At 32.9% G+C, this 24,134-nt stretch overlaps 1 protein-coding gene across 3 annotated transcripts in view; it reads left to right on the forward strand.

Annotated features, from left to right (window-relative positions):
• Positions 1-24,134, forward strand: part of LOC110033454 (peptidyl-prolyl cis-trans isomerase FKBP19, chloroplastic) — a 30,231-nt gene that overhangs the window by 2,559 nt on the left and 3,538 nt on the right. For 2 of the 3 annotated variants that reach the window (XM_020737436.1, XM_020737437.1), the window contains exons 3-9: positions 2,242-2,335; positions 7,266-7,403; positions 7,960-8,045; positions 8,166-8,216; positions 18,936-19,016; positions 19,457-19,501; positions 22,235-22,290. In XM_020737436.1, the coding sequence (XP_020593095.1) occupies positions 2,242-2,335; positions 7,266-7,403; positions 7,960-8,045; positions 8,166-8,216; positions 18,936-19,016; positions 19,457-19,501; positions 22,235-22,290 (551 nt within the window). Of the gene's footprint in view, positions 1-2,241; positions 2,336-7,265; positions 7,404-7,959; positions 8,046-8,165; positions 8,217-18,935; positions 19,017-19,456; positions 19,502-22,234; positions 22,296-24,134 lie in introns of all 3 variants that reach the window. The other variant, XM_020737438.1, reaches the window with a different exon arrangement.

The following is a 24,134-nucleotide window of genomic DNA, read 5'->3' on the forward strand; positions in this document are numbered from 1 at the left end:
ACCTTTAATCGGATTCACAATTTCATTTGAATTATTTAGGATTGAGCAGTTAAGTTAATGAACTGAACCAGTAATATATTTTCTTATTAATTTAGTTGATTTCCGGTCTGGACATACCATTAGAAGGTATAGCATTATTCCTTTTGAATAATGCACATTATGATTTAAGAGCTTTTACTTTAAACTCGTAATGTGAACTACACCATGTTAATTGTTTACTTTATGGTCAATCCTTGAATGAAAAAGATCAATAGAATTGTTGCATGAAATTAGAAATTCTAGTTTTGAATTTTGTGAAACTAAATTAGATAGGTGTAAGATTTTCACTTAAATTGAAGGGATCTTATAAATAAGTTTTATGAGATTCATGTTGGTAACTCTATAGGGCTTTGCAAGAGTGGAACAATCAAAGCAAAGGAGTCAAATATGGTAACCGTTGTCTGCTTTCATCTTTAAACATGTTATTTGGCCAAGCTCTCTAGCTACCACTCATGATATAAATGCCTTTTGATGATCCCTAGTTCTCTCTCTCATGATTTCTACCCATTTTTTTCATAGATTCGAGCACGATAAATTTATGATTCCATCAAGAAGTTATGGTTCTCAACATCCTCTACTTTTCCTTTATTTGCATTTATTCTTTGGGAGTTCATTTTTTTTTCAAATATCTAGTTTATTTAATTTTAATAGGGCTTAATGTATAGTGTTTGCATTTATGCTTGGATAAGCACTTAGTGCCCAAGGTTTATGCTAGAATGGTAAAATTCTTATCAGTTTTCTAAGTTAGCGTTTTCCTTTCAAAACTACTTTTGATCATGCTTCTGTCATTTAAGCTGTAATGAATTTGTTTTTGCTTTTACTTGAAATGAAGGGTGATTCTTTTTGGAAATGAATTGTTTTTCGTCCTTATGAGGATCACAAATGTAGAGAGAGACTTGTTCCCTCATATTAAACTCTTGTATTAAAGATACACTTTTTTTAGAAGATTCAAACTCTAATATCTCTCCTTTGGAAGTAAACAAAAAATATCACGTGGTCTCTAGTGTCAAAACAATAACATTGTTTATCTCAGCTGATAAATGTTTCTTCCAAACGCTTAGGTCAATATTTGAAGAAGGGCATTTTAATGAGAAGTACAAGCACAATAGGAAATGTTATGAATGAGTGAGAGAAGAACTGGATTTTGTAAGATGCTTGGTTGATAAAACATATTCTGAAATCAGATGAAAAGAAGCTATGCCTCATAAGCATAACGAACCATACATTTTGCAGAAGTAAAAGAATAAAGCATTTCCGTGGTGAAGATTAATGAAGTTTGCCAACCATACTGTATTATAAGTGGAAAATTGCAACGATGAAGTACAAAAGAATTTTGGATGGCTACAATTGTGCTATATAAATCCTATGTACCAACCTATAAGGTAGATTAGACATTAAGGTGTACCATGATGATGCAAATTCTATTTTCGCAGCAGAAGTGCAATATTGTCAGATAGTAAAGATTAAGCCTAAAGAGAATTGTTTTCTTCCAGTAACGTGAATTCAACTATATTTAGGTATTACGTCCCTAGTCCTTAATATGTTAAAATAAAGCTCTAGGCATGTGGTGGGAAATTGGATGACAAACTTTTAGCAAACAAAAGCTAAGAAATAGAGAAATTAAAGCATTTTAGTTAGACGTGAATTTAACACGCCTTATGCAATATTGGGAGGTTTTAGGAGATGAAACCAGGAATTGCATCCCTTGCACTGAATTTTTCTGGAATGAAATGAGCGGATTTGCACTGAATAAACGATGAAAAAGCTTTCATTCTTCAGCATTCATTCCTCTTGCTACCAGTGACATTATGACATCACATTATACATATTATTTAGTTGTTATATCTCATGCTATAAATTGAGCTGCATGCTCCCCCCTCTTTTGTTTTTTTCCCATACAAATTATAAAAAAAAGAAGTGATAGCTTCAGGTTCCACTTCAGGTTTCCTCAAATGCATCATAGTTTTATTTCTCCATGAGTGATGTCCATCTCATTTGATTTATATTATCCTAGGGTATATATTTTTTTTAAACTGAGATTTTAGGATTTTTTTTTTATATTTCCTATATACTTTGGTTGTTGATGTTTGATTCATTTTTACCCTAGGGTATATATTTTTTTTGAACTGAGATTTTAGGATTTTTTTTTTTTTTATATTTCGTATATACTTTGGTTGTTGATGTTTGATTCATTTTTATTAGAGCTCTAGTCCTGGAATAGCAAGGAGAAAGACTTTCAGAGGATTGTGTCGAGCCTCGATTGACCACATGCAGGCCAAGGTTTCTTCTTTGAGTGGTGAGATTCTACTTTTCCCTCGAGACCATTTTCTTTCAGACTCTAATCATGTTGATGTTCCATTAAAAACTAGTTTGGGTTTGTAGCTTTTTTTTGAAGTCTAAATTCCTTTTTTCTTTACTGAGTTATAATAACTATAAAATAATAAAAATAATAAAACAGTACAGCAACAACAACAAAGCCTTAATCCAACTACGTGGGGTCGGCTGCATGAATCCTTTTTCTCCATTGCGTCCTATTTAGTGTCATATTTTCATTTAGTTTTAATAAATTAAGATCATTTTTTATACAATACGCCCAAGTCTTCCTAGGTCTACTTCTGCCTTCCTTAACATAAGTAGAATCTAAAACATCTACTCTCCTAATCGGATTATCAGATTGTTGACGTTTAATGTGACCAAATCATCTAAGATGACTTTCTTTAATTTTCTCCATAATAGGAGCTACACCAACCCTATCACGGATATATTCATTTCACATTTTGTCTCTCTAAGTGTAAAACCATTTATCCACCTAATCATTCTCATCTCAACAACACTTAACTTAGTATTAAGCTTCTCTTTTAAAGGCCAACATTTAGCGTCATAGAGCATTGCAGGTCTCACCACCATCTTATAAAGTTTTTCTTTTTTTTTAAGCGGTGATTTTCTATCACACAAAAGGCCCGAAGCATTCCTCCACTTCAACCAACCAACTTGAATTCTACTATTAACATCCCCATCTATATCGACATTGCTTTGAACAATAAACCCAATAAATCTAAATCATTCACATCTTTTAATAATTTGATCACCCAAAGTTACATTTCTGTCACTAGAGCTACTAATACTAAAATTACATTTCATGTATTCAATTTTAGTTCTACTCAAATGAAGGCCTTTATACTCCAATATTGACCTCCATAATTCAAGTTTTTCCTGGGCTTTTTCTTCAGTCTTATCCATGAGAAGGATATCATCAGCAAAAAGCATAGACCAAGGTACATCTTCTTGTAAATGTCCAGTAAGACCATCCATAACTAAAGCAAAAAGATATGGACTTAAAGCCGACCCTTGATGTAATCCAACAGAAATAGGAAAATATTTAGTAAATCCTCCATCAGTTCGAACACAAATAACAACTCTAGTATACATATCTTTAATGACTTGAATATAAGTCAAATCAACACCTTTCTTCTCAAGAACTCTCCAAAGGATGCCGACCTGCCCGACATAAATCCAAATTGATTAAAATATTTTGAAGGACGGTGATGATTCACGTGTAAGTGTTGAGATAGTCTTTTTACTAAGACACAAACATCTTATATGAATCAAAGTGATACTAGAGAAATAGGAGAGCGAGATGCATAACAAAGTGTGAGTGAAAGAAGTAGAAAACCGCAGGGAGTTAGCCGTGTGTGGGAGGCACGCAGTCGGGCAACTCGCCTGGGTTTAGGGCAAGAGGAGTTCTTGTGCACGCAGGAGACATGTGCAGTGATGTCGTTCAAGCATGTCGTGGGCATGAAAGCGAACAACGAGGATGTGCATCGTGTGTGGGAGGCACGCAGTCGGGCAACTTGTCTGGGTTTAGGGCAAGAGGAGTTCTCGTGCACGCAGGAGACACGTGCAGTGATGTCGTTCAAGCATGTCGTGGGCATGAAAGCGAACAACGAGGATGTGCAAACATTCTGTGCACAAGAGAAGAAGGTGGAGTGTGTCCTGTTCGACGAAGGAAGTGGAAGAAGAAGGGAGGTACGTCTCATATGAAGGAGAAGTAATGGGAGCCATTTCCAGAAGAACCGCAGGTGCCTCATGTACGAAAAAACAGAAAGAGAAGGGGGGAAGAGAGATCGTGTGGCACTGTCATGTGTCAAGGGTTGGAGGCATTCTGTGCGAGGAAGACTGGACCGTCTTTGTGCGAGAGACATCACAAGCGAAGCATAAGCTTAGCGACTACATGCGGTTTTGACCTGAGGAGAAGGAGATGAAGCTTGTTCGTGCGGGAGATTGAGGCCGAAATGAAGCAATGGTAAGGTTAGGGTTTTATTAGTTTTCTAGAATAATTAGTTGTTTACATTCATAAATTAAATGTTAGTAATAGATTCTATTAAAGCAGACATTGAAGAACTTTTGCTTCCATGGATTTAGGAGTATAGATTGCAAATTTTTACCCAGAGAAAGATAGAAGGAGAAACAAACCAAAGCTTAAGGTGAGTTTAGGATTGTATTTTATATTATAAGTTTAGCATATTAAATAAATTGTATTAATTATTGATTATTATTTTCGTTATTTCTATATTTATGTTTGATTTCATTCATGTTCTATTCTAGTGAGATTTGTATTATAACAACTTAATATTTTTAGATAGAAAAATATGCATTTTAAATAGTTGCACAATGAATTTTCTATAAAATTATTAGAATATTTTTTTAAGAAAATTATAGTAGAGGTGCATATATAGATTATTACATGACATTCAGATTCTAATAAATGTGCATATATTAGCTCTAGATTCAATCAGACGTGCATTTATTCATTAGTAGATTAAGATAGTGTTGCATAAGAAATCGCTGCATGCTATGAAAAATGAAAATAATGTTTGCATGAATGCTTGTATATGCATGTTAATAGGAGTTCACTCTCTTATTGTACTAAAAAGAGATGTCAATGTACTTGCACACGTAGATGTTTTTTTTTACCACATCTGATAATTAGAAAATTTAGATCACTAACCGCTGTGTCGACAGGTTAATATCGACCATGGTGAGTATACATGTTTCCACCTCAGACAATCATGCATTTTAGATCACACATTATTATGTTGACGTGATAATGTCGATAAGGGGTGTGTTAGTTTATATTTGGCGTTGCTCCTAACACGGATGTGAAAGTTAAGAATATGAATTATACTAAAGTTTAAGAGTTCATGCCTTGGACAGTAAAGTAAAAGAGAATGCATGGAGAAGTTATATATTTCTTTAATAAATGAACTTCATGAATATATGATATTAGTTGTTATTAAGAGAGACTAACATACATATTGTTTTTTTTCATCTGGGTTACTGCTGTTTAGAAGTGTGATTATTTTACTGAGTTATCTTAGATAACTCTTTATGTTGTTTTAATATTTTTTAAGTTTAAGATTTTGAATAAGATGAGTATTAGAGGATATAATGAGTATAGAATGCGAGACTAATAATCGGAAAGATAAATTTTTATTTATTAATTAAATTGATTTCCTTAGTTACTCTTTCAATTAAAATTTGGATATTAAACTGTTTGTGATAGAAATAGAATAATAGAAAAATTAATTTCACCGGTCGACCCCTGTTCTCTCATTGATTAATTCCAAATCTCGGACTGGGTTGTGCCAAGAGAATGATTTAGAATGATCCATGACATTTTAAGTGGTCAATTTTGTTCCATTTATAACACAATGTTAAAAATTAATTACTCCATTAAACAACTTCCACTTTGAAAGTTTAGGTTCAACATTTTTGAGAATAGCAACGTTGTAGAAAATATGCACACATAGGTTGATTGGGTTGTAATCAGATGAAATTTAAACAGATCAAACTTGATGAATAAATAGGATTGAGATACTGTTTTAAATAAAAACATAACTTTATAAACCTTTTATAATGTGCAATCATGAAGAAAGATTTTACAAGCTTTAAATTACTATGTGGTTTGGTCATATTAAACGTCGACCATTAGATGATCCGATTAGGAGAGTAGATGTTTTAAATTCGACTTGTGTTAAGAAAAGCAGAGGTAGACCTAGGAAGACTTGGGCTTATTGTATTAAAAATGATCTTAATTTACTAGAACTAAATGAAAATATGACACTAAATAGGACACAATGGAGAAAAAGGATTCATGTAGCCGACCCCACGTAGTGGGATTAAGGCTTTGTTGTTGTTGTTGTTGTTGTTGTAAATTACTATGTGGTCATTCATGAGAAGATGAGAAAAAAATGCTTAAAAAATTCTTGGCAATTAACATCAAGCTTTGTTATAAATTTTATGTTCCTTATGCTATGGCATTAAGCTAAACGACTTGGTAGCCTTGAATCATTTTTTATTATGAATCAAGGAAATATAGACCCAAGTGAGGATCTTTGGTTGATCCACTTTAAATAGAAATGTGTGCCGTCAGGATATGTATATTTCAATTGATTTGATTTAGAATCATAAAGAACATCTAGTTTCTTGCAAAGTCAGTTGTGTAGGTGTGAAATATGGTATTCTATATAGGTGTGTTGGGTAAGTTTAAATCAAAGAGGATCAAAGTTGAGCTAGATATACTATTGATCAAATTCATTTTCAAGTTGATAGCTTAGTTCTGTAACTACTTGGTATATCTATGACATCATATTTTATTACTTATCCATTGTGATAGTAAACCCCAATGCTCCATGTGTCTAAACAATCTCTCTCTCACGTCACAATTCTCCACATTGGTCATCGTTTTTTCTCAAACGAAAGCTCTGTAACATCTTTAAATATTTTGCATTAAGCGTCACTCAACTACATGGATTTATCATGGGAGTCACCTGCTCTTGAACTTTATGCAATCATAATTAACTTGCCCATTACTCATGGGAGTCACAAATTGGATGAACCACTCTATCGCAACTAAACAATTACATAGGAGTTGGGTGGTTTGTATGTAAATGCCTATTTTAATTATTAAGTTTATGGGTGAGAGTTATCCACTATATTTTTTTTATAGCAACTTATTTTCTATCTATTCAATTTGAACTAACAAGATAGGAACGAGTGACCACTCCAACCTGTACACTGCAAATGTTCAGGCCTAGAAACGTTCATGATTAAATATGCAACCGTCATTTTTACTAAAAATTTCATTTTTATTTAGCAATGTTGGATTTATTTTAATTATAATTGATGCAAAGTATTTCAATTTTTGTTGTTTCAATTTCACGTAGACTCAAGCAGCCTAATGACTGTTCGGGAGACTTTTGAGCGCAGAAAACTACTGTTAGCATCATTTATTGGGCTTAGCGTTGATACCTTCCAACACGCTCTGCACAATAGTATGGCAATGGCAGCTGAATTTGCTGATAGTAAGTTCTTAATTTTTTATGCAAGGCAGGCCATTTACTGCAATTGCTTTAAACTTTCAGTCTGCACTCCAATATTACATGGAGATACAATATATATATATATATATATGCCTTGGCAATCATATACATTGTTTCTTTCAGAACAAATTATCATAAATGCCTTGGCAATCGTATACATTGTTTCTTTCAGAACAAATTATCATAAATATGATTGTTCCTAGCATAAAAAGTAGGGAAATTTACATATGTAGCACATAATTCTTATATGTTTACATATCTCGCACCTAAATTTTTATATTTACATACATAGCACTTTGGTATTTTAAACCATGCATGAAAAGATTTATTTCACTTTTAAAAAGTGATAATAGTGTTATTTCTATGTGATATTAAAGATTGAGTGCTATGCCTATAATTATGAAAGTTTATGTGTGAGAAATGTAATTACATAAGAATTGTGTACTATGTATGTAAATGCTCCAAAAAAAATATTGAATTCCTTTGTAATGGAATGGATAAGTTTTGAACTGTGTTAAAAATAGATTTGTTGGTACAGTGCCAGCTCTGCGTGGAAAGGACTACGGAAAAACTAAAATGCGATATCTAGACTATATAGAGACACAATCTGGTCTTCAATACAAGGTTACAATTTGGAAAAATTAGAGACTTCACAGCACAAATGTGGCCTTAAAAGAATTTATTAGTCAGGATTTTGCGCTCTTTTTTAATTTGACTTTGGTTTTAACGTACAATGATTTGTAGGATTTACGAGAAGGTGATGGTCCGAAACCTAAGATGGGAGAGATTGTTGTGGTATGTTTTAACCTTTTTGTTCTGGTACTTTCTGTATAACTCTAGAACTGAAATGCTTAAGATTGAAATTACGTTGAAATGCTTAAATGTAAAATGGGCAGGCTGAAGCTAATATGTTACGAGAAGCTTGAAATGAGATAGATGAAATATAACTAAAAACGAATGTAACTTCTAACTAGTTAGAAAGCTTACAAAAAAATATTGGGATTCTAATGTTGGATTTTATTGAAATTGAGATGCAGAAAAGGAAGCCCTACATATTTAATAGCAATAATTTTAAAATACAACATATTTAAAAAATTTTAAAAAAATCTAATTGAGTACAAGACTACAAAGATTTATAATCAATTAAAATATTGATTAAGAAAATAGAATAAAAATTATTAAATTAGATTCAAATGATGTTTTAATATAAATAATAATTTTTAAATCTTGCTCAATTCTAATGTTGGATTTTATTGAAATTGAGATTCAGAAAAGGAAGCCCTACATATTTAATAGCAATAATTTTAAAATACAACATATTTAAACATTATTTAATAATAAAAGCTTGTGTAAAACTAAATGTTTAAATGACCAAAATGTACAACGTCGTCATAATTTTTATAATTTTTTTTTAAAACCGGCCAGATAATATATTGTGATGATTTGCTTCATCATTGGGCAAACTTGTTTTTATTATCATAGTGAAAACATCTCAGCCTAACATATTTCTTACCCTTTATTAATGTCCTAACTCTATTATTGTTCTTAATGAGTGTCTTTGAAATAGAAGTTTTGTGGAATTTCATTTTAAGAACAATTTTTGCTCATTCTTCATCAATGCCATTACTTTATTATTGCTCTAAATGAGTGACTTTGAAAGAGAAGTCTCATGGAATTCCATTTTAAGCACGGTTTGTATTTGATAATTTTTTGGGTAGTTAAATTGTAGAAACTATTTGACCCAAAAAAAATGATAAATCCAGTTAACTAGTATGAAATTTTTTTTTAATACTTTTGTTTTTTAAATTTATTGAATCCATTTAATATTATTTTATTTTTTGTTTAATATTTGAATAATTAATTGGCAATTTCAACACTATATAAGTTTTATAGAATTCAACTAACTCTAAGTTAAGAAATAATTGAAAGTTTGAAGCAAGTTTGAAGCAATAAAATAAATCAGACATATCCATACATTAAAAGAATGAGTACAACATAAAAAAAAACCGATAAAGTAAAAAAAAAACACTACTGAAATAGAATATATAAATACATCATATAAGATGCACACAATAAATCATCTGTCATGGATCATATCGATGAAACGCTACTATACATGCATCTATCATTATTTGGCATCAATCCTTGTGTATGGTGATCTGGAGCTCGAAGAGGTCACTCTAGTAGTTGATGATCTTCTACACGCTCATCAGTAGCACACCCTATTATGACTTTAACGGTGACCTCTAATATCTCATGTGATGTGACTGTCTGGTTGGACTATGTACTATAATACTGCTAAGGTAATGATGCTAATGCCATCCAATAATGGTCTGTACATTGTGACATCGATAATATAGAACCTAGTGTCATCCCCAAAGGTATCTATGGAAAGAAAACAATAGTGTATGTGGTGTTGATCATAAAATTAAATTAAAAAAAAAACTACCTACTCACATCTGATGGCTGTTCCCACCACTTTTGTTAGGTTTGTACTTCATTACTGGGATTCATCTTGCACACTACGGGTAGAAGCCCTCACCTCCATGCCTCACGTATGAAGGCGAAAGTCCCTTGCTTTGATCTCATCCTCTCTGCCCTCGTCAAAGCCTTAGGGGGTGTTTGGCTGCAACCCATATTTATGTTAAATATGATTTAGTAAATCCGATAAATACGAATTCATATTGACATAGATGGCCATGTAGATGACACTTGCAGTGTGGCGGAAGAAATTCTTTAATTTACCTCACTATTGGATTTAGTAAATCCGGATTTTCGTAGCCAAAGACGAAACGTGAAAAAAATTTATTTAATTCAAGTGTTCGATTTAATTTTCATTTATTTTACTGTTTGGCTGGATTTATGCTAAATCTATGGCTAAATCTTACCGAAACCATACTGCCAAACACCCCCCTAGTCTTCCTCTGTTCGCAAAACTAAAAGGCACAAGCGACCTTTCTATATGTTAGCGCGATTAGAAGCCCTCTCAAGCCTTCCTTCCTCTTCATGGCTGCGAGTTTCACAAAACAGTCACGAGCAGGGCTACCAAGGAAAGCAACGACAAGATTGTTGCGTGCGAAGCCTCCAATACTCCTGTTCATCTCTACTTTTGTCGCTTGCTTCAATCATACCGAAGGCACACACAACCCTACTTGCCTTTTTTTTCTTCTTGTGACTGATGCACACACAAAATGGGAAGGCAACGATGGGATTGCTGCCGACGAACCTACTAAACTTTCATGTGCCCTTGATGGAGAAGCAAAAATGGGATCATACAATACAATGACATTTGAAACTTTCTGCTATGTCTCCCACACCTTTCTGCTCGCACTTGTGAGCTGCAACTTTGCCTTCATGTTTGCAAATGAGATCGCAACCTTGTTCCACCGCTTGCCGATCCTTGCCACACTTCACCGCATGCTGCCTTCTCCATGACCTTTTCTTGCTATGTTGCAAAAGTCATCTGTCCTAGCCTCACGATCCCAAACCCTATTATTCCACGTTAATGTTGAATTGAACCCAACCATATTATATGTGCTGCCCGAGCCTTTCAATCCTCATTTTTCTTTTTTTTATACATTATATATTATAGATATTATATATTAAAAAATAAAAAATTAAAAAATTAGAAAAAAAGTGTTTTATCGCGTCGTTTCAAACTATGTCATCGTCGACGATTTTATAAAAAATTAGAAAAAAGGTGTTTTATCGCGTCGTTTCAAACTATGTCATCGTCGACGATTTTGCTCGAAAAGATATAAATTATAAAATGTCAATGCAAGGAAGCTCAATTACTCGCCCTGGAGAATTGAATATGTTTCAGGAGAATTGCGGTCGAAAACTTTTATAATAATAAAAGGGTTTATGTATCTTGAGAAACATGAGTACTTTTTTAGGGAATTAGGTATCGTTCAGAAGAAGTAAAGAACTTATTCGAGAAAATTTGTGCTTGCCCATAGCATCTTATATATCGTGGGTTAAATACTATAAAGTTCTGTTTCAGCTACTTGGGGAAGAAGAAACGAAGAGCCCGAAGAGGAAATGAAGAAGCTGAAGAAGAAGAAGCGAGGAGTCAGAGGAGTCGGGACGATGAAAAGGGGAGAGATTATGCTAGTAGAGTTGGGAACACAAAATGATATTTATGTGTATAAATGGACGCGTAGGAGGGGAGACAAAGGCAAGAAACGACTTACCTAGATAATCGAATGACGAGTGCAAGAGAGAATCGATCTCGTGCCATCGAGCTGAAGGAAAAGAAGAGGGAGCCGAAGGAGAAGAAGAGGGAGTCGAAGGAGATCATGGCTCGTGTGTGCGGTTAGACTCACTGTGTCGGGTCGGGTCGAGTCGAGTCAGTAATGTCGTGTTTGCGAGGCGGCAACGTCAGTGACAAGAAGAGTTTGAAGGAGTCGAAGAAGAGGACAAAGCGTAGGAGCTCTTGTGCGATTTAGCGCACAGGGAAGAAGCTCTCTCGAGCTCTATTGCCAAACAGAGGAGGTGGTCGCGCCCTTATCGTGTGCAGAAGGAAGCTGTAGAGTAGGCGAAATCGCGTCTTGTGTGGTTTAGGGCTTGACCGAAAGGTGAGTTAGTAATGATAACATAAAGAATTAGGATTACATAAAATAAAAAATGAAATTTAATACTAAATAATGAAAAGTCAATAGTTATTAAAATAATAAATTGATTAAATTTTATACCATATTGGGCTTCCAAATATAGAGTCAACGCCAAGAAAAATCATATAATAATTTAATCAGTATTATGGTGAGTGCTCGTGTTCTTATAGTATGATAATATGTTGTTTTTTCTTGATGAAATGCATTTACCAGTACTATAATTAGTTATATTGAAATTACTGTGAACTCGGGATTTTAAATTTTTGTGAATTTTCATTCATATTGTATGAATAGTGTGCGTGTACAACATTCTTTTTAAATAAATATTGAATGATTTATAAATATATTGACTACTATGCAAATGAGAAATGAATATTTATTATTAGAAATGATATTTTTATTGGATACTTGTATGCGTATGATTGACTGTGATGGAGTCACTCATTGATGTTACTAGTGGGGGAATACTAATGTATGCACGTAAATGAAAAATAATATTATTATTGATGTATCTTAATTGACCCAATTTTTAGACAGTGCTCATGTGACGATTGTACAGATATAGAATGATATATAGTAAGCTTCATTTAATAACATCTCAGATGTTTGTTTTGGTTTATTAAAAATTTAACTGACATGCATATTATTTGTTTTCGTATGCATTGCTGTAATTTAGGGATATTAATATTCACTGGCTTGTTTAGTTTATTGTTATTGAAACTAACATTTCAGGTTAGCTTAATTAATTAAAAGATGAATGATAGAAGACAAAACGTTTATAGAAGGCGCAGACAACTAGTAACGATGTAAATTTAAATATATTTCTTTAATTTAATTTGATTAGTGTCTCTTTTATTTGTTAATATATTGTTATAGAAAATAAATATGGGAAAGTTTAATTCTCAACATCCGACCATCTATTCCCGTCTTGTTTACTTTTAAGTCTTAGGCTGTCTCGTGACAAAAGTGATATAAAAAAATAATGCTTATGATTCATAAATGGAATTTTGATGAAAGAGTCAATGAGATAATTATAAATAATAATAAAATTAAAAATTTTAAATTTTGAGGATAAATTTTTTTTTAGTGAAGTTTTCTTTCAGTTACTCGGGAAAGAAGAAACAAAGAGCCGGAAGAAGAATTGAGGAAACCGAAGAAGTGGTAGCGAGGAGTCAAGAAGATGAAGAGGGGGGAGATGACACGAGTAGAGTCAGGAACCCAAAATAATATTTTCGTGTACAAACGGACACATAGGAAGAGAGACAAAAGCAAGAAACAACTTACCTGGAGAATCAAATGGCGAGTGCAAGAGAGACTCAATCCCATGACATCGAGTCGAAGGAAAAGAATAGGGAGCTGAAGGAGAAGAAGAGGGAACCGAAGGAGATGGTGGCTCGTTTGTGCGGTTAGACTCATTGCATCGGGTTGAGTCAAGTCAACATTGTCGTGTTCTCAAGAAGAAAGGAGGCGGCATAATTCAGCGTTAAGGGAAGATGCTCTCTGGAGTGTTACTATCATACGGAGGAGGTCGTGCCCTTATCGCGTGTAGAAGGGAGGATAAGAGTAGGTAGAATCGCGTCTCGCATGGTTTAGAGCTTGATCGACAGGTGAGTTAGTAATGGTAATTTAAGAATTTCATACATATAATAAAGAATTAGGATCACATAAAATAAATAATGAAATTTAATACTAATAATGAAAAGTTAATAATTTATTAAAATAGTGTTACGTTTTTCGCCTCAAGGTAAGTAATTATTTTTTATTATAGGATGAACGTACGTTTCTTAGTTAGAGGCGTTATTCCTTGTTAATTATAAGAGAATCGTATCCATTGAATATGTTTGTCATTCATGCCATTGCTACTTCAATTATGATGTTGCATATGTTATAAACTTTATTATTCATAATTAAATTGCTAATTACCTTAATTTACTGTTGCATATTTGAATAATTTTGCAATTATAATGTTTTCCTTTACTTGCATTTTATGAACATGCATGTGGATTCACGTCATATCACAAGCCTTTGTGAAATTACATAGAAACAATTTGATATGTTTGTGTGTGAGATATGTAAGTCGGTGGAATCCTTTTGGATATAGGCGGGCCCGCGGGGCGGGCCGACGGGCCCACAAAGTGACGACTCTACAGGAAATTACCTTCCTTGGGTTGATATTTGATCGTCCCGGTTTCAGGGTATTTGTTAAAATCAACCATTATAAATAAAAAGCATAATAATAATAAACTTAATTGTATATTTTTATGATATTTGGGCATATTTGGTTTTTCACTTATTGTTTTGCTTCATGATGTTATATATGCACGAAAAATTTTTCCTTATTTGTTGTTCATACTTCATGCCTCATTTCTCTTACTATTTGTGCTTTAATAATTTATTATTACTTGCTGAGTTTATTTGTCAAACTCGTTCCTTGATAATTTGCATAACATGTCTCATTCAACCAATAGCATGACCATCTCTACCGAGCAGACTTGGCAGCTTTAAGTTTTTCTTTTTCGATATTTTTCCTTAGTAGTTGTTTTGGATATTGTAATTTTCTTTATTGGTTTTGAGTAGTTGTTTCATGTTATCATTTCTGTTTTAATTCAGCTAGTTTCTATTTTCAATCTAGTTTTATCAGTGAAATTTTCAGTATTAATAAAACTTTTTTTTCTCATTTAATTTGTATACAAATCTTTCTTTGAAAATGCAAAACATGTTCATTTCATTTCTTCATATCTTGTGTTGCCAAGGTGTGTTGCCTGCCCACAAGGTGAAGACTTTCCATTGTCAAAATCAATAGAATCGTCTTAGAACCTAAATTATGTTGAGCTTTATCGATAAGGACAGAAGGCTCGAACATAGTCTAAGAAGATGAAACTCAAGTACTTCACTCCAACTGAGGGGTGAAATCCAGCTTGACTTGCCCGGACTTACAACTCATCTTGGAAGGTTTATCAGCTAAAACCTATCTTTTAAATTCATGTTGATGATTACACATACAATGAGAGTGGTAGGTTGTTATTATTTAGGAAAATTGCGTTACGACATACAACTCGATTCTGAAGATCAAGTGGCTCGTGTAACATGTACACCTAACTAATTCACATTTTATTTTTCTTTTTACTTTGACTCAACTGAAATGATCACTTTGATTTTTATACTTGAAGGTTGTGTTGAGAATGCATCCTAAGTATGTATGCAGGCATAGAAAGTCCTTATAGGCTAAGTTGAATATAAAAGGCAGAGTTCACCCTATAAGGGCGATGATCCTCACTGGTTGGCTCTCTTTTTCGTGCAATGGGTGAATGTCTAAAATAAGGAGAAGCTAATATGATGAACATGATCCGCTTGCTCAGGTTAGAAGACGAGCCATATTAGTTTCTACTCGATTTTAATTGTTATTTCTATGCAATTTAATGCTAGGGATGTGATTTCTTTTTTATTTTTATTTATTTTTAAGTTTGGTTTTAAAAAATTTGATTGAGTTGTTAGGCTGAGTAGAAATGTTACACTAAGAGCTTAACAAAATCTAGGCTAACATAAGTGCACATCACAGAAAGAATCCTATAAAAAAATATCTATCTCTAATGAGTATATTTTATAAACAAACAACATGCACAAAAGAAATAATATAAATTAAAGGCTGATGTGGTTGGGTACAATGGCACACACCTGAAGAAAAGGAAAATGGGCAACCGAGCTCTTGCCCATATATACTCCGGAGTATTCCTAGAACTACGATGACCCATGGATTTTTATCATAGTTCATCTGCTTCTCCTTTTGTTGTCGTGTTTCGGGTCATCCAGGCATCACTAGTTATTGTTTGGTAGCGGCACATCTTGCTCATCCCATACCTGCAGACCCTAACCTAATTCTATGAGTTACATTGAAAGTTCAAAATGCCTAAAAAATGTTCAAAACAAAGGTCAAAACAGAAAATATGCACATCAACATATCACAAGTAAAACACTCATATGGACTTAACACCTTCAGGCGCCATGCCCTTTGTCCTATTTGTTCGTGTTTATATGGGTACATAAGAAAACAAACACCTGCATAAAATATAATTTGATTACATTTTATGCTCCTTTTTAGCTTATATCAGATTAATAGAAATTGCCCTAACATCTAGTCTATGAACAAGTAACCGGTCTAAGTATCCATCTACAATGGCAAAGAGCATAAACATGAGCATACAAAGCACAAACGATCATAATCACAAAGAAGACACATTCAACCATTGTCATAACCTAATCTAGGTTAGTGGACTGACAAATTGTCTAAAAGTATGGTTTATGAGGTAGTCGTTCTAATTTTTATGTTCATGTTGTAGTTTGAGTTTGATGTTTATTTTTTAAAATTTTTTTTTTATTGTTGTATAGTTGGAATTTATGTTCTTAAGTGTCATGAAAGTGCTTTCAATTTTTAATTGTAGTTTATGCTTCAATTAGATTTAAGGCTATAAAGAGTGTTATGAACTGTGGAATCCGCTTGGCTAAGAGTCCAACTATTCACAACTCTCTTATCTTAATGAGGTGGGAGCACATCACTTGGGAAGTGAGATACATCACCATAAAATATGATTTTATGTGTCAAGCACGTGTCTAGATGTGTTTAAGGCATGTTCGTGTCAGACATGAACATGAAAGGCATTTTGAAGTGTTCATGCTTCACAAAGTAGCATCGACCCAATCTAATGAGCCAATTTGGTTCAATTTGTTAATTTCATTTGACTCAATTTCATGAGCTTAACTTTTTTTAGCTAAATGAGCTTAATTAGACAATTAGGTTTGAATTGGTGATCCAAAATGCTTAATTAGCCATATGGACTTAGCACCTTCAGGCGTCATGCCCTTTGTCCTATTTGGTCGTGTTTATATGGGTGCATAAGGAAACAAACACCTGCATAAAATATAATTTGATTACATTTTATCCTCTTTTTAGCTTATATCAGATTAATACAAACTGCCTTAACATCTAGTAACCGGTTTAAGTATCCATCTACAATGGCACAGAGCATAAACATGAGCATACAAAGCACAAACATTCATAATCACAATGAAGACATATTCAACCATCGTCATAACCTAATCTACGTTAGTGGACTGACAAATTGTCTAAAATTATGGTTTATGTGGTAGTCATTCTAATTTTTATGTTCATGTTGTAGTTTGAGTTTGATGCTTTTTTTTTCATTTTTTTTTTAACTATTGGATAGTTGGAATTTAAGTCCTTTAAGTGTCATGTAAGTGTTTTCAATTTTTAATTGTAGTTTATGTTTCAATTTGATTCAAGGTTATAAAGAGTGTTATGAACTGTGGAATCCACTTGGCTCAGAGTTCTACTAGTCACAACTCTCTTATCCTAATGAGGTGGGAGCACATCACTCGGGAAGTGAGATACATCACCATAAAATATGATTTTGTGTGTCAAGCACGTTTCTAAACGTTTCTAAGGCATGTTCGTGTCAGACATGAACATGAAAGCTGTTTTGAAGTGTTCATGCTTTGTAAAGTAGCATCGGCCCAATCTAACGAGCCAATTTGGTTCAAGTTGTTAATTTCATTTGACTCAATTTCATGACCTTAACCTCTTTTAGCTAAATGAGCTTAATTAGACTCCTTGGACTGATTCAATAGGGTTTAAGTATTCAATTGTTGGTGAGGGTCCATAATTTATCTTAGATTAGCCAATTAGGCCTGAATCCAATATGATTTAGATGGCTCGGTCTAGTACATTTCAACTGTTCAAGGCCTAATTGGCCTGACCATGGGGTGATTGGGCCAATTTAGTTTGATTCTCCTAATTGAGCTTTTTTACATTAATTCTCAACTTAATTTAGATGGTCCAGATTAATTTGATAACTTAATTAGGCTAGTCTAGGTTAGCCAAGGGGTGGTCGATTAATTTAAGACAATTTAATTAGCAAAGTTGGGTTTTTCCTACTTAATTGAGTTAGTCTAGGTTAGCCAATGGGCCAATTAAACTAGGTCGATGATCAATTGAGCCAATTAAGGCGATGATTGCACTCTCGAAGAGCTATAATGTTCGGTTGGGTTAATTAAGTCAATCTTGAGCCAGTTCAGTCCAATTTAGTCAATTAGGTTTGACCAGTGATTCACTTGAGCTTGAGTTGTGTTTAAATGCTATTCCCAGCTAAGTCTAATGAGTTAATATGACTCAACTAAGGCTATCTGGGGCTCTGCCATGTTAGTCCGGGATAAATTTGGTCTGTTGTGCTCAAGTTGGGTCGATTATGCCAACTATCTTTTTGGGCCTATTTGGATTGGCAAAGTCAACAAGGACAATACTAGGTCAACTGGGACCCCATCTAAGCAGTGCTAGGTCATTTGAAATCACATTAACTTACTTGAGACTATGTTAGATCAGATAGGAAGTCATTTTGAATCATTTTAGGTGAACTAGGACCATATTAGGACAACAAGCATTATGCTAAGTCGTTTAAGGCCATGTTAACTCAACTAATGGCCATTTTAGGATAGTTGGGACTGTATTAGGTTAGTTCAGTTTAGGAGGTCAAATGAATGTAATTGACTAACAGGCCTTGGCCTGATGAGTTAATTTGGCTCTCACTATAGGCAACAGGCTTGGATCCTGACCAAATACACACAATCTACATGCCATTTGGAATGAACCCCACTGGGATTTTTCGGAGATTAATAGTAAAATGGAAGCAAACAACTTTTTTAATTTTAATAATTAGCATGAAAGTTGGACTAAACATTCCAGATAAAAATATTTTTATGTTAGTGAATATGTATAAATCTGTTAGGATTAGATATTCGTAGTTCTTATATAGCCCCTGTGATATTCCCTTTTGTTGAGTTTGAGCTGCATGAACTCTGATGCAAACATGAAATTATGATTGCATTTAAGGTTGACTGGGATGGTTACACAATTGGATACTATGGACGAATTTTCGAAGCCCGTAATAAGACTAAAGGCGGTTCATTTGAGGTAATATGCAATTCTACTCCTTTAATCTAACCTTGGATCTGGTATTTTGCAGTCTTACTCTTATTAAAGCATTTAAAAGAAGGCAAATTTACATTTGTAGCACACAATTCACATATCTCAAACCTAAACTTTTGTCTTTACATACATAGCACATTGGTGCTTTAAACCTATGCATGGGAAGGTGTATTTCAATTTTAAAAAGTGGTAGTAGCGCTATTTTTGATGTGATATTAAAGTTTAGAGTGTTGTGTAAATATGAAAGTTTAGGAGTCAGATATTTAAATGCATAAGCATTGTGTGCTGCTTATGTAAATGTCCATAGAAAGATTTTTTCTATTTCTATGATCTTGAGATATTTGATTTATTAGATAGATTATGGCGACATTATCATTAATTAAATTTGGAAAATACCTCTTAAAACAATTGTTTCTGATCTTCAGGGTGAAGATAAGGATTTTTTCAAATTCAAGCTTGGATCACAGCAGGTATAATTACTTGGTCATATTAGGGCCTGCATCAGCTTGTTCTAGCATTTCATTTTTTGTTATTTATTTGGTAGATTTACATTCATGCCACTCAACTCCTTTGTGTTTACATATCTAACAGCTAAACTTCAATTTTTTTACATACACGCCATTTTGCCTATGCATAAAAAGGTGTATTTCACTTTTTAAAAGTTAAAATGGTAGTATTTTTGATGTGATATGAAAGATTTGAGTGGTTTAAATGTAAAATAGAAAGTTTAGATGTGAGATATGTAAATATGTAGGAAATAGATGGTATGTATGTAAATTTCTCGTCATAGATTATTTCTATTTTACTTGATCCTTGTATTTAACTTGCCGCTTTCGTGTTTTATCTAATTGGGAATTAAAACCTTGTGGTTATGTGATGGTTTTAATTTTTTAATATCATCATTCGGACCTTAAACTTTTCCTGTATTCGAGGCACAGGATAGGATTAGTTCAAATTGGCAAAGCGGTATCATTAAAATCTTCTTATTCGTTGTATCCTTTCTAGGTAAATACTACAAGAATAGAAAATCTATGGACTGATCCCATCATCCCTGCTTATAGAACCCTATGATTAATTCAGGGACACCTTTAAAATGCTTAAGATTTTGAACTCAAATTGTCATTATTCGGTTATTGAATTGTATTACTTCTCTCTTTTATGATGCGTAAGTACAATTTTTATGATTAATATAATATAATTTATACATATTCATGTACATATTGGCATGCAAATTAATTCATATTTAATAAACACTTATATAAGCTTGACTTGACTCAACTCAAAATTTGACTTAAATTTCATCATCTTGAGTCAAAATTGGCTCCATCTGAAATCGAATTTTTAGTTTCAAATTAGCATTTAGAACTTCGTATATTATCACCTCTACATGGAGAGCTGGATCCAAGTATAATTATTGTTAGTTGAATCCAGTGTAATCTCCTAATCCATATAATTTATATTACAATTATTTTTTTTAATTATTATTGTTATAGCAGTCGCATTCCTATATTTGTATGGACTTTGGTTTCCTACATTATCAGTGTTGCATTCCTATATTCGTATGGGCTATTTGGTTTGCTGCATTATCAGTGTAATGCATCTTTTTTTTTTTTTGAGGTTTGCTACATTACCTGTATGATGTATTCCTTTTGCGAGGGTTTCCATAGGTTTGGCGTTTGGTTGGTTAAAAAAGAAATATTTGAAACTCGCCCCTTAGCTTAATTTTGGCAAATCCAAAACTCACTGATTTGACCAATTTTTAAGTTCACTGCACAAGCTTCTGGTGCCTGCCACTACCGCCTCCGCCGCTGCCACTTTTGCTATTGAATTTTATATTGAATTTATTTTATTTCAAATCAAATATAAAAAATTATAATCTGCATTTATTTTACACCCAACCAAGTAATTTTAAAATTTTTCAAATCCACCACATTTCAAATTGATATTATTTCTCTTACTTTGCATTCCTTTTTTTTAGCTAATCAAACGGCCCCTAAGAAGTTTCTCTGTAGTGGGGGCGCATACCGCCCTCTGCACCTGAAATTTCATTTCAGGTTTTCGTTAATTACTTAAAAGTAAAAGATAGCTTCTTTTGTTCCTTGATTTTTTAAATAAGTTAATTTAATGGGTTAATAAAAATGCATGAATATCAAAATTCTCTACCTCATTAATTACTTGTCAAGCTTGTTTAATGAATTTAATTTTTGCATAGGCACAAGGGATGGAAATGATTCGATGTGCTTGAATGGATATAAGAAAATCTATCAATTTTGAAAGATGTTAATAAATATTTTTCATATTGGAAAATTGTTAATTTTAACTGAATGTAATGTAGATTCATGGCTTGGATTATTTATAAATATCACAGATAATGTTCCTTCTACTGGAGGGGATTCTTAGTTAAAATTTCCTTTTGACGCCTGTTTCATTTCCCCATATTCAACTTGAAGGACAATAAATAAAATTTTGTGCCTTACATTTTTAAGTTTGAAACTAATTTTATTGCATCATATATTTGGTTTTAAGTTGTAATTCAATTGTAACAATTTCAAGGATTTTATTCAACTCTGCATTGGAGAAGGAATTTGGATTCCCTCCAATTTCTCGATAACTTTCTCAATCAACCAATTCATTTGTCGAAGCTGTTTGAAAACCACGCTGACTTTTAAAAATCGAATCTTGGCCATCCAAATAGGATCGGATGGCCAGATTTGATAACTTCAATTCGTTCAATTACAATAATAATTGGAGAGCATCTGAATCCCAGGAGGAGAAGTCCCAGGAGAAGAAGTGTGCTTCTAATTTGTAAGTATTATAACTGGGCCAAAGTATTCCATCTCTACATGGCAAGATTACCGAATGAATGGATAACCTCAAGTAATTATTATCTTTACGATCCAACCTGATATAACATATATGGTTTACGAGATCAAAGAATTATAATAGTTTTATATAAAGCGAAAAACAACACTAGGGATTAGTTCTCTCTTAAAAATTTTTAAATGTCTTCTAATTTTAAACTTTGGTTTTCCAATTCTAAATATTTTGCCTCATCACTCTAATACAAATTGTATCAGAATATGTTAATATAATTTTATACACTCTTTTATTTATGAAGACATTCCTTTCTAGAAAACAAAATACTTGTGGCACTTCAAATTAACTTCCTGACCTTGTTGGCGTATGATATTGTGATTTTTCAGGTCATACCAGCATTTGAAGAAGCTATAATTGGCATGTCTCTGGGAGGTATCAGGAGGTGAGGTATTAAATCTATTAGTGTTTGGCACTTCTATCTTAAATAACCTATTAGGTGTGTTCTGCATGTAGAATTATTTTCTTGATTCAAACGAGAAAAGTGTCAAAACAGTCCCAGATCCTTTGGATTGGTCATTTTAGTGCTGAAGTCTATAAAAATGTCAATTTGGTCGTTAAACTATTTTAATAGGGGTTGAAATAGACCGCCTGTTTCATTTCCCCATATTCAACTTGAAGGACTATAAATAAAATTTTGATGCCTTACATTCTTAAGTTTGAAACTAATTTTATTGCATCATATATTAGGTTTTAAGTTGTAATTCAATTGTAACATATTCAAGGATTTTATTCAACTCTGCATTGGAGAAGGAATTTGGATTCTCTCCAATTTCTCGATAACTTTCTCAATCAACCAATTCATTTGTCGAAGCTGTTTGAAAACCACGCTGACTTTTAAAAATCGAATCTTGGCCATCCAAATAGGATCGGATGGCCAGATTTGATAACTTCAATTCGTTCAATTACAATAATAATTGGAGAGCATCTGAATCCCAGGAGGAGAAGTCCCAGGAGAAGAAGTGTGCTTCTAATTTGTAAGTATTATAACTGGGCCAAAGTATTCCATCTCTACATGGCAAGATTACCGAATGAATGGGTAGATGGTTGTAAATTTTGGTAATTTAGAATTACGCAGGAAAAAAAATCCAATAGATATCCTCAAGTAATTATTATCTTTACGATCCAACCTGATATAACATATATGGTTTACGAGATCAAAGAATTATAATAGTTTTATATAAAGTGAAAAACAACACTTATGGATTAGTTCTCTCTTAAAAAAATTTTTAAATGCCTTCTAATTTTAAACTTTGGTTTTCCAATTCTAAATATTTTGCCTCATCACTCTAATACAAATTGTACCAGAATATGTTAATATAGTTTTATACACTCTTTTATTTCCCAGATCCTTTGGATTGGTCATTTTAGTGCTGAAGTCTATAAAAATGTCAATTTGGTCGTTAAACTATTTTAATAGGGGTTGAAATAGACTTTTTTGGAGACTATTTCAGTCAATATTAAAAGAGCTTGGGGACTAATTTAGAACTAAAATGGCTCTTGTAAATAGCCAGGGGACTCTTTTGACACTCTACTCATTCCTGGGCAATTCTTTCATATCTGTTTCATTATTTCTAAACTATAATACAATAGTTTATAATTTCAGTTCTTGTTTATAATAAATTCTTTTTGACCCATAGTTTCCACAAGTAATTCGTACTGATAAAGCAGAAACTGTAATAATGGAGGACGAATATATATTAATTCACTGAGAAAAGTTATGTCAAATATCATGATACAAATCGAATTAGGATGGACTTAAAAATCACTGGGATTATTTTGAAATTAGTGCCATACAAACTCTTTAGATATATAGCACCAAATTTAAATCAAATCCAATGATTTTTAATCCCATCTTAATACAATTTATATAAGGATATCATGCTTTTTGGAATATTTATATGCATACCACTCAATTCTTTTGTATTTACATATTTAACACCTAAATTTCAATTTTTTACATATATTTAACACATTTATTTAACATTGTCTATGCCTGAAAAGGTGTATTTCATTTTATAAAAGTTAAAATTGTGGTATTTTTTATGTGATATAAAATATTTGAGTGGTATAAATGTAAAAAGCAAAGTCTAGGTATTAGATATGTAAAAGCATAAGATTTGGGTGGTATGTATGTAAATGCCCCTATTGTTTTTCATTCACTAATAATGTGCTGACTAGAGGCAAACCAGATTATAATTCCTTGGACGTTACATTGAAGTATTTGTA

The sequence above is a fragment of the Phalaenopsis equestris genome, unplaced genomic scaffold, assembly GCF_001263595.1.
Source record: "Phalaenopsis equestris unplaced genomic scaffold, ASM126359v1 Scaffold001187, whole genome shotgun sequence".
In the NCBI taxonomy this organism is placed as follows: Eukaryota; Viridiplantae; Streptophyta; class Magnoliopsida; order Asparagales; family Orchidaceae; genus Phalaenopsis; species Phalaenopsis equestris.